The 12,414-nt window shown below is 39.1% G+C and overlaps 1 protein-coding gene across 1 annotated transcript in view; it reads right to left on the bottom strand.

Annotated features, from left to right (window-relative positions):
• STK26 (serine/threonine kinase 26) overlaps positions 1–12,414 on the bottom strand; it is a 56,617-nt gene that overhangs the window by 13,447 nt on the left and 30,756 nt on the right. The window contains exons 3-4 of the mRNA XM_045472465.1: positions 10,638–10,868; positions 1,568–1,624 (exon numbers count right to left, since the gene is read on the bottom strand). Coding sequence (XP_045328421.1) covers positions 1,568–1,624; positions 10,638–10,868 — 288 coding nt within the window. The remainder of the gene's footprint in view (positions 1–1,567; positions 1,625–10,637; positions 10,869–12,414) is intronic.

Below are 12,414 nucleotides of genomic sequence, written 5' to 3'. Positions count from 1 at the left end.
GTGGAGCTAATGAAAAAACTATTGTGTAATAAAACTATGTGATAAGACAAATGGAAATGGGGCCATTTAACTTCAGGAGAAGAAAGAGATCTGGCTCCATAAGCATGAAGGATTATTCTACAAAGAAATACCAGTTGTGTTCTATCACTAGAGAGGAGAAAGACAAAATGAACTCAAGCTTTGGGATGTACGAATTAGATGAGACACAAGGAAGGATTACCTAACTCAGCAATAGATTAAAATGAGATGAATTCCTAGAAGGAGATGAGACTCTCCGTCAAATTTAATTACCACTTCTTTAGAATGATTTAAATATGGTTCTGTTTAAAGGAAAGAAAATCTTAGAGTCATTTCTGTTCACAGGATTATTTGAAACTTTGGAGCCATTGGCAGGGAGGATTAAACCCCTTTAGAAATATTTAATCACTTATAGTTAGGGAAACTCATCTCCACTTAAAAATAAGAGTTAAAATGTTACTTGATGATCTTAGTCATCAAAACACTTTATTTTTAGAGACAGCATACTCTATCATTTCTAAATCCAGCAGCATGCTAAGACAATATAAGTCACAGAATATTCAAGATGGAGGGGTGCCTGGGTGGATCAGCCAGTTTAACGCCCGACTCTGGAATTCAGCTCAGATCATGATCCCAGGGTCATGGGATTGAGCCCTGTGTCAGGGTCCGTATATATTTTCAAGATGGAAGAGAACTTAAAAATAACTTAGTGCAACTTCTTTGTTTTATAGGATATCCAAATGTAAGAAATTTGTGTGCCTGGTTCACAGTCACAGATTCGGTTACGAAGACCGCTCGCCCCATCACCTCACACTCCCATAGGCCAGCCCAGTGGCCATCTCTACTACACCAAGTTGCCTCTAGTAATTCGTATTGAATTTTAAATACAACGCCATATTAATAAAGATTTAAAAGGGAGAAGAAAACAGCAATGACAGAATCACACTAACTTGGGGAAAACAACCAGTGTTTCTCAAAGGAATTTGTGTGTGTTCCCATCTTCATTGGGTGGAACTTTTCCTGTTCACTGCAGGATTTTAGCATCCTGATCTTTGCCCACTAAAATGGCTGTAACACTTCCAAGTCAGTATGACAACCAAAAGTACCATCACATTTCCAAATGACCTATAGAGGGGCAGAGAGAATTCTGCAGAGAATTGGGTCTGCAGGCGCACTTGGTGAGAACCCAAGAACTAGTTTTAGTGATACTTATCTGAATTACATATTTCAAAAATCCAAGAACGTTCAGTCTTTTCAGGGAAACGCCTGCAAAGTAAAACTCTAAACTGATGGCAATGGTCACACACAGTCCTAATTTGGGGAGCTTTATTTCATGAAGCTATCTGCGTTTCATATATCCTCTAAAAACGTCAGCAATATGCCCAATCTTGCAATACGGCTCAATCTATAGTCCTGAATAGAGACCTTAATTTGAATGTATTATCTAAAGCAACCACTCAGCTTGCCCAAAAGCCATTGCTTACTCCAATTAAAATAAAAAAAGCTAAAGTACAGACAGGTATGTGTGTAATTATTTAAAAATACTTACAAGATCCAGTGCTGAACCACCACCCAGGTATTCCATTATTATCCATAATTTTGAACCCTGTAAAGTTATGAAACAATTTAATCATTACAAGCCTGAGCGAAATAACACAGTAGCATAAAACATTAAATCTGACAGACTAATGTACTGGTTCTAAAATACAAGTTTAAGATTAGTTGTTTGAAACGCAGAATATATTTTCCCACAGAACATTACAGATAAAAGTTCTGAGTCTTGACCTTCCTCCCTACCTATTTAGCTTGTGATATAGCTAAATAAATACTGTTTTTAAAATTGTTGAACTATTAAAAATTGTTATAAAACCCAGAAAAAACAAACCATAGCCTTAAATTATTATTTTGAATGATACTGAAAGGAAAAGATAGTTACATTAAAGAATGAGGAGGTATGTGGAGACTTGTAGAAATTTTAAAGTGTATTCATTTTGAGAGAAGAGAGCAGAAGTGGGAGAGGGGCAGAGAGTGAGAGGGAGAGAGAGAGAATCCCAAGCAGGCTCTGCACTGTCAGCACAGAGCCTCACATGGGGCTCAAACCTATGAACTGCGAGATCATGACCTGAGCCGAGGTCGGATGCTTAACTGACTGAGCTATCCAGGCGCCCTGAGATGTGTAGAAATTTTAAATGGGGCTTCTGGGTTTTTCGCATATGATTTTAGAGTCTGAGGACACTAGACAGTTTGCTTTGTTTCAGTTTTTGGCTTTTGTTTTCATGTACTTTCCCACTTTCATCAGCCATGATTAATGGGCATTTTTGGTACACAGGTGGAGCTTAGAAAGAATTAGTGTCCTTCTCCCTCCGCACCCCACCGTGTCCCACTGCCGAGGTAAATGGATACCAGAAAGGGAGTGCGTAGCTTAAAGAGCATATGATTACTCCAGGTGGAATTTACGTCACTGTAAATTGTCCAAGAAGAAATGGGGCTCATCGGCAGAGTATACATAAATTCCAAATCAGGTATACACACACATGTACACAGACACCCTTCAGCGCTATCAGATACAAATCAGAATAAACCATCGAATCTGTTCTTCTTTCAGCTCTAGCTTGAAATACTATGGACACTTCTCTCCCCATGTCATCAGTAGTATTCTCTGAATTTTTGTGGGACCACAGAATTGACTGTAAGTAGAACGGTTGAGTTTACTCTAACTGGCAAGTATCCAAGTTGTGAGTGAATTGTGTTTTAAAAGTCCATTATAAGTAAGGTGTTTTGAATTTGGAAAGCAAGCATTTTCCCCTAGAAATAATGTCTAGGTTCCTGGGGTAACCCCCCACAAAAAGACAATTTAACACAAAGGTATCCATAGTACAGCATGAGGAGTGCCAGAGAAACAAACTACTATTTTTATCATAACAATATTTCTGGGGGGAAAAACACACTCAGTGTTGTGCTTCACCCTGGGATGTCAGGAACACATTTCTTACCTTTACAGCCCCAGCTGTAGGAGGAGGATTCTCGAGCTAAACTCTAAAACTCTAAAATCCCTGGGAAGTACTCAGGAGTTCCATTCAAAACGTCCACATGTGTCCATGAGGCTGGGGCTTTATCATGGCAGAGAATGGCCCCCAGTAACCTCATGGTGGGTGACACTGCAGTGTGAGTACTGGGATGTGGCCTAATGTCAGGGGCCGGGGAGGAAGGGCTCAGGTAAATTGAGATTTAGGGATTCCTCCTTTCCGGATGCTGACACCATGTAAGATGAGTGTGCGCGAGAGGGTAATGACGTATCTCCCTCCCCGCAGTTTTGATGTCCACTCTCCTATCACAGCCTGAACTGAAGGAAGAACTGAGAGTCTTTGCTAGCGACCGTGTCTCCGGCACAAAAAGAGAGCAAATATGTCCCCCTAACAGCAGGGAGGGGAATGGAGTTCTAGGCGTGGTTCACATAACTTGTTTTTATGTATAGAAATTAGGCACTCGGAACCTGAGAATTGTAAACCTGACGTGTCTTTATATTTTTGTCAAGAAAAGAAAAAAGTGACTCTCACAGCAGTGCATAGCTGGGGAAATTTTTCTTTTGCCACAAGATGGTTTCTAATAAGTACTACATTCTACCTTATGAATTCAGAATGCTTCCCATTCACCTGACATTTAAAAGAAAAATGAAAAGATCTTATTATTGGATGGTTATCTGATTTGTAGTTCCACATGACCGAAAACATCTGTTTTCCAGGTTTAAAATGATGTGTGTCCTTTCTGGGGGTACCGATTCCAAAATGGAAACTTACCAACTGTCTGTTCCTCACTGAAGAGTATTCATAGAAAGCGTAAAATGTTATTAGAGGTATGACTAAGCAACTTCCAGATCTGAAAAGAAGCATTCCTCCTAGCAAGCGAGCTGTTTGGTGGTACCAGGGCAGGGAAGGAACCAGAGCCGTCAGACAGATTTTCTGCCTGCTTCCTTCTGATTACCGCTTCTGGAAGACAAGCCTCACTGGAGGATGGCCATAGATCTGGACCTTCAGAAGACTGTTACACAGTCTGAGTGCCCGAGTGGGCACAGGCAGGAATGGTGAGCTGGTGGGGGCTCTTCCCTGCTCAAGGAAGCTTTGCCCACAGAGGCTCTTTTTACAGGTTTCTGGTCCGCAGCAGGGCTCAGTGAAAACGCCAATCACAAACCAAACCAAACCAAAAAAAGCCCAGACTCTACGTTTGTATTCTTTTGGAGGACTACAACTTCTAACCTTTGATTTCTGTGAAAAGATGTTTGTGCTGGAGAATGCAAATAAGTATGTTTGGCTTGCTTTCCAATAATTTACAAGGCTGAGATGATATCTACATACCAGTTTAAAATTCCCAAAGAGCCAGGGACTGTAAACCATAACTGCACAGCCGGCACACTGAAGTAGAGGAAGTCCCTGAAGGGAAGAGTCCACTTCTCCACTTACAAAATGATCCACACATATTAACAGCGGGTTGGAGGAGTACGTTTAAAGTTCTGCATCAACATGGGTGGCCAGGTGGTAGGAAATGGCTCTCTGTTCCGAAATTCCGAATGCCTAACGAGTAACTGCTCCAGAGTTGTACTATTTGCTGGGGAGATCGTGGAGCCTAATGTTAACAAATTACTGGTGTCTGCAGTATCAACTCTGTTACCCCATGAGGCCAACTGAACCCCACTGTTTGGTGCTAAATAGACACTTGGCCAAAGCGGGCAGAAAGGCTACAGTGCAATTTGGAATTCATTTGTTCATAGGAAAAAACCATTTAAAACATTCACTGTATGTTTTTGAGAGATGATTATGGTACTAGATATTAACTATATGTTGAATTAAATGGGCTGGTCGGTGCATCTCATAGCAATCATAGCACTGAGCACATAATCCAACCTGTATGACTAAAGTCAGCCAGTCACCAAAAGACAAATGCTGTCTGATTCTGCTTATATATATGAGGAACCTGTAGTCGTCAAATTCATAGAGACAGAAAGTAGACTGGTGGTTACCAAGGACTGTGGTGAGGAGACAATGGAGAGTTATAGTTTATTTTTATTTTAAAAAATTTTTTTTTACATTCATTTATTGTTAAGAAACAGAGTGAGAGAAAGCTTGAGCAGGGGAGGGGCAGAGAGAGAAGGAGACACGGAATCTGAAGCAGGCTCCAGGCTCTGAGCAAGCGGTCAGCACAGAGCCTGATGCAGGGCTTGAACCCACGAACTGTGAGATCATGACCTGAGCCGAAGTCGGACGCTCAACCGACTGAGCCACCCAGGTGCCCCTGGAGAGTTATAGTTTAATGTGTAGAGAGTTTGATTCTTTTTTTTCTTCAAAGTTTATTTATTCATTTTGAGAGAGAGAGAGAGAGAGAGACAGAGAGTGCAAGGAGGGGAGGGGCAGAGAGAGGGACAGAGGATCCAAAGCAGGCTCTGTGCTGACAGCTGAGAGCCCCATGTAGGGCTTGAATTCACAAACCGTGAGATCATGACCTGAGCCAAAGTTAGATGCTTAATCGACTGAGCCACCCAGGCACCCCAAATGTGTACAGTTTTGACTGATGAAGATGAGAAAGTTCTGAAGACGGATGGTGGTGATAGTTGCACAGCAATATGAATATACTCACTGCTACTCAAGGTAGGCTTAAAATGATTACAATGGTAAATTTTATGATACATATTTTACCACAATAAAAAGGAAACAGCATGTCAAATTTTATAGAACTGCAAGGGACAGGAGAGATCATCTTGCCAGATGCTTTACTACCCCTGAATCATTTTCTTCCAAACTAGAATGCCTTGTCTATACTCCACCCTCATCCAAACCATGTTCAAGTTCTTGTTCAAATGCTACTCACCATCATTCATGTTATGGTACTTGATGTACCCACAGATAAGTGGGTAATATGAAGCAAGTTAGATATATCCATCTGGGGCTAAGGAGACAGGCTAGAACCAGAGACATGAATTCAGAAATTGTCAAGATAAAGTAAATGAGACTGACCAGGGCAAGTATGCAGACTGAAATGAATGCACATAGTAGGGCACTGAATAAATGAATAAAGGCCTGCTGAACTGAATCTAATATGGGGCTCCTTAGAGGTGTGTTCTGTGAAGTGCAAAGCTATATTTATTTTGAGGGAAAAACACTGTAAGAAGGAGAAAATTTTTTCCTCTGCAATTTCCTTCAAGTTTTATAAAAAAATTCTCCCCCCCCAATTTTTTTTTAACTAAAGAAGATTCCAGAAACATTCACCATACACTGGGAATAAACACACACAGAAGTCTCAGGAAAAACAGTGAGAAGGTCACAAAATTTTGCAGACTCTATTCTGGAATATTTTACTTCAATCACTCAATTCCTTTTTCTTTTTTGATAAATATCAGTGGCGGTGGTATGTGGAGGGGGGGCATATTTCCTTAACGTAAACAGAAATCTAAAGGCGATTTTCAGCAGCAAATAAAGGCATGATTCAAATTCTATTCAATGCCTGAGTGAGCTTCACTTTAAGATTTACATCGAACTAGAAAAATATTTAAAGATTATAAAAGATTTTTCCAATATTATGAGATCAGAAGGGAAGGGTTTGCTTATGTTAGCACTCTTCATAAAGACTAACTTTGTCTCTCAAGAAAATCCGCAGTGAACTAAAATTAAAGCAAAATACTGTGGTCATACTGATGTTTGTCTGGTTTTTACTCTTGTTTTTAAAAATGAAGTTATACAGTGAGCTCAGTCAAAATGAATACCTTGTACATTTTTGTATGTTTCAAGGAAATCACTACAACTGAATACAGTTTCAGAGAGCATATAATTTTCTCTCAAATGCAAGAACTTTTCCTCCAGCCTACAGTGAGGTCTCGGCTATGTATGATATCCTGAGTAAAGACAACCTGAGAAAAACCCATATCCTACTCTACTCAATTAACTTGACTCACAAAATCCCCTATGTCATCTGAAATGGAAGGATGTGCCACAACGATTGATAATGCAGTTCCCTGATGATACTTAGATGATGTAGCCTTGAGTTATATTGACTGCATTAAACAGAACCTTGTTATATTTGATGTGATTTTAGTTAAAAAAAAAAAAAAAAAGCAAGCCCACAAAAGTCCCATGTTTTAATATAAACTGAAAACAAACAAGTTGGTCAATTTAAATAAATGATATTAAAAGGTTATAAAATCATAAGCTATTTCTTTTCCTTTGTCTGTATATTATGAACATGCGTACAGAGATAATACACACATTTACTTACTTTAATGTAAATAGATTCAGGATATAAATAACTAATATCAGCCAAATGTGAATTTCTACAATTTTATCAAGAAGTGCTATTTTCTTCAAAGTAGTCCTTTACATTGTGGACTTTAATTAATGATGGGTAAAGGAGATAAAAATAATTTCAATTTAATCCTTTATGAAGACATCATAGATAATGGCTGTGTATCATTGACCAGTCTAAGAACATTCTATAATCAAGATTTGGACAAAACAATCAGATTTATTTATTTAAACATTAAATACTTATTGGATGACTGGTACATGTACACTATGAGGGGGATTTTTTAAAAATGTGAACTCATACAAATAAATTATACAAACAGAACTATAATTCATTTGCCACGAGAGTACTGAACATTAATTAAAAACGCTATAAGCAACCAATAAAACAGTCAGTTGCATTTCGGTACCCAGTTTCAATATAATATAGAAAACTCCATTTGAAATAGGACTTATTTAATATGTTAAGTCAGTTCCAAAAATAGCTTATCTGTTACAGGTGCCTAAGAATAGCAAAGGTTTAAATTTGCTCTAGAGTAGGTCTTGAATTACCAGTATTCAATCCAGAAAGTGTAAACCAGAACGAGCAAACACACAACAACCACAACCACAACAACAGCAAATTCCTGAGGCTGTCTTAAACCAAGCCTGCTATGGGAATCAGGAGGGAGACCTAAACATATTGAGACTGAGCGACCTCTCAGGATTCCTAAAAAGAATCTGACCCGCTAAATAAGTTTTGTAGGAAAGACTGCAAAAGCAAAATATGCCACAAAGAATCAAATAATTGTGTGAGAGTAATGGCTAACACTTAGAAGTAAATTGGCAGGGGGGCACCTGGGTGGCTCAGTCAGGTGAGCATCTGACTTCGGCTCAGGTCATGATCTTGCAGTTTGTAAGTTCGAGCCCCATATCTGGCTCAATGCTGACAGCTCAGAGCCTAGAGCCTGCTTCAGATTCTGTGTCTTCCTCTCTCTGCTCCTCCCTTGCTCCCTCTCTCTCTCCAAAAGAAATAAACATTAAAAAAATTTAAAAAAGTAAATTGTATAGGAATTACTGGCACTATCATCTCCTCCTGGAAGCCTTTCCTTCACACCATTAGCCTCTCTTCAAAGTGACAGAAGTGACTACTTGTTTATCTGTGCCCCATCTGTACCTTGTACGTACTTAATCACAAAACCTGCACCCTTTTAGTACAATATGGGATTGTGAACTCCTTAATGGCAGGAGTCACTCATTTTTATATCTCCAGCACCTAATACAGTGTGTGACACAGAGCGCCTGGCTGTTTAATGATTTACTCTATTGTGCATTCACACCACATTCATCTAATTCATGTAATATGAGAATAAACAGACTTAGTAAAAAGAAAGTGAAATTCATGATTTCTGAATCGGTAGTAACTAATATGGATAGATAGATTACCCTAGGGTTTATTTGGTCATTAGAATATAAAAAATAGCATTCATTCTTATGCAGGCCAATAGCTAATGAGTTATAAACACACCCCTTTCGGCCCAGAGATAGATGAACAAAAAAACCAATGAACCAAACAAACAAAAAACCTCTTCCTCCCCTTGTAAACCCTGAAAAGCAAAAATCTAACTAGTATTGCCTTCCTTTGAAAAACTTTAACATGATAAAAAAATTTAAAAAAAAAATTTTTTTTTTTTTTGCCATTTATTATTATTGAGAGACAGAGAGACACAGAGCATGAGCAGGGGAGAGGCTGAGAGATGGAGACACAGAATCTGAAGCAGGCTCCAGGCTCTGAGCCGTCAGCACAGAGCCCGACGCGGGGCTCGAACCCACAAACCGTGAGATCATGACCCGAGCCAAAGTCGGACGCTTAACCAACTGAGCCACCCAGGCGCCCCAACATGATAAAAATTTTTAATTTTAAAATAATTTTAACTCTAACCTAGATTTTTCTAAGTTTATTTATTTATTTGAGAGAGAGAGAGAGAGAGAGAGAGAGAGAAAGTCCCAAGCAGGCTCCGCACCGTCAGCGCTCTGTAGGATGCGGGGCTCGAACTCACAAACCATGAGATCATGACCTCAGCCGAAATCAAGAGTTGGATGCTTAACCGACTGAGCCACCCAGGAGTCCCTTAAGCTAGATTTTTCTAACTATTTATTCTTCAAATTTCTTTTTTTTTTTTTTTTCAACGTTTATTTTATTTTTGGGACAGAGAGAGACAGAGCATGAACGGGGGAGGGGCAGAGAGAGAGGGAGACACAGAATCGGAAACAGGCTCCAGGCTCTGAGCCATCAGCCCAGAGCCCGACGCGGGGCTCGAACTCACGGACCGCGAGATCGTGACCTGGCTGAAGTCGGACGCTTAACCGACTGCGCCACCCAGGCGCCCCTATTCTTCAAATTTCAATAGACACGCATCCCGACTTCTAACTCTGGAACCCAAGAACTCTTGTGTGTGTGTGTGTTTTAAGTTTATTCAATTTGAGAGAGTGAGAGAGCACAAGCAGGAGAGGGGCAGAGAGAGATGGAGAGAGAGAATCTGAAGCAGGCTCCAAGCTGTCAGCTCAGAGCCCAATGTGGGGCTCAAACTCACAAAATGTGAGATCATGACCTTAGCCGAAATCAAGAATTGGATGCTTAACCAACTGAGCCATCCAGGTGCCCCTAATTCTTGGGTTTTACTAACCAAAGAGTATTCTGTTATGCAGTCACATCTCCATCTGCTGCAACTTAAGGTGTCTACTAATTCCATGATCCTGGAAACTAAAATTCCAACTTTTGGGAAAGGGGGGGGGGCAGATTGTGTTCCATTTGACTCCACTTCCACAAATATTTATCATGTGCTTGAGATGTTCCATGTCTTATGCTAAATGTGAAAACCAAGACTGGTTGAACTAAACTCCTTGCCATCAAGGAGCTCATAATCTGGAAGGAGAGAAAGATGTGTAAATAACCACAACTCAATGGAATAAATGACATACTTACATATTCCATCAATTCTGAGGTTGAGACAGACTGGACCATTGAGAATAATGTGTGAAAGCCCAGGGGGAAAGCTCTTTCCTGACAAAGGATGTGTCTCAAGGACCAGCTGTATTACTGCTCCTCCATTGACCCAAAGTTCAGGTGTGGAATAACGGTGCAGCTGAGCACTGGGATGCATTCAGGACACAGCTGCTAAATCTAAAAACAGTCTATTTGGCACTATAAATGGAGCTGGATTCTGCCTGGAGCCCAAAGACTGCCAAATCCTAATTTAAGACACTGCCTTTCAAAAAACAGAATTAAAAAAAAGAAAGAAAAACTTATAATGAAAATACCTTATGACTTAAATAATACAACACACACATTACCTTTAAATATGATCCATAGTATTTTGTTACATATGAGCTGTCACACTGACTCAAAACAGTTATTTCTTGCTGAATGTCTTCAATTTCATCTTCGGCTTCCTCGAGGTCTATGATTTTAATAGCAACCACTTGCTGGGTACGGTTATCAATTCCTTTGAAAACTTCTCCAAAGGAGCCTTTCCCGATGCGTTCTAACTTTGTGAACAGTTCTTCTGGATCAGCTATGTTATTCTAAGCGGGTGGGGGCAGGAAAGAGAAAGAAAGAAAACACAAATGTTTTGCATCAAATTTTTTGAAATGAAGGAAAATAAATCACATAAGACAATAACACATTTTTAAAAGCATATAAACTCCCTTGACTCTCCACATGTGCTTTGTTAGGGCAATTATAATCCCAAACAGCCAAATAGTCCATATTCTACCAGATCACCCACACTAACTGGGCTTAGCTGATCCTGTTACCACAAAACAATCCCATGCAGCAAAATGTTATCTCTGATGCCTGTCAAAGGGCCAGGTACTCTTTACTTTGACATTGGCCTTAGCAACATTTTTTTTCTAGATAGATTTCCTCAGGCAAGGGAAACAAAAGCAAAAATAAACTATTGGGACTACGCAAAAATAAAAAGCTTTTGCACGGCAAAGGAAACCATCAACAAAACAAAAAGGCAACCTACTGAATAGAAGATATTTGCAAACGATACACCCAATAAGAGGTTAATATCTAAAATATATTTAAAAACTTATACAACTCAACAACAAATAAACAAATAATCTGATTTTTAAATGGGCAAAAGACCTGAACAGACATTTTTCTAAAGGCATACAGATGGGCAACAGACACATGAAAAGATGCTCAACATCACTAATCACCAAGGAAATGTGAAATGAAAAACAAAATGAGATATCACCTTACCCCTGTCAGAATGGCTGACAAAAAATAACAAGTGTTGGCAAGGATGTGAAGAAAAAGGAACCTGCATGCACTGTTGGTGGGAATGTACATTAGTGCAGCTACGGTGGAAAACGGTATGGAGGTTCCTCAAAAAAATTAAAAATAGAAATATCATATGATCCAGTGATACCACTACTAGGTATTTAGCCAAAGAAAATGAAAGCATTAATTCAAAAAGATAGATGTACCCCTATGTTTATTGCAGCATTATTTACAATAGCCAAAATATGGAAGCAACCCAAGTGTTCATTGATAGATGAATGGATAAAGAAGATATGGTGTGTATATATATATACACACACGTATATATATGTACATATATACATATATAAACACATATATACACACACATATATATGATGGAATATTACTCAGCCATCAAAAAGACCAAGATCTTGCCATTTGTGACAACATGGATGAAACTAGAGGGTATTATGCTAAGTGGAATAAGCCAGACAGAGAAAGAAAATACCATGTGACTTCACTTGTATGTGTAATCTAAAAAACCAAAACAAACAAAAAAACAGACTCTTAAATACAGAGAACCGATGGTTGCCAAAGAAAGGGTGGGGGGCAGATTGAAATAGATAAAGGCAATTAAAAGGTACAAACTTCCAATTATAAAATAAATAAGTCACAGAGATAAAAAGTATAGCATAGGGAATATAGTCAACAATATTACAATAACATTGTTTGGTGACAGATGTTTACATTTATTGTGGCGAGCACTAATGTATGAATCATTACCTTGTGTGCTTGAAACTAACATGACACGGTATGTTAATTATACTTCAGAAATACGGGGCCAGGCACTTTTTAGGA

The sequence above is a fragment of the Leopardus geoffroyi genome, chromosome X (genome assembly GCF_018350155.1).
Source record: "Leopardus geoffroyi isolate Oge1 chromosome X, O.geoffroyi_Oge1_pat1.0, whole genome shotgun sequence".
Classification (NCBI taxonomy): Eukaryota; Metazoa; Chordata; class Mammalia; order Carnivora; family Felidae; genus Leopardus; species Leopardus geoffroyi.
This window is presented reverse-complemented; position numbering and strand designations above follow the sequence as displayed.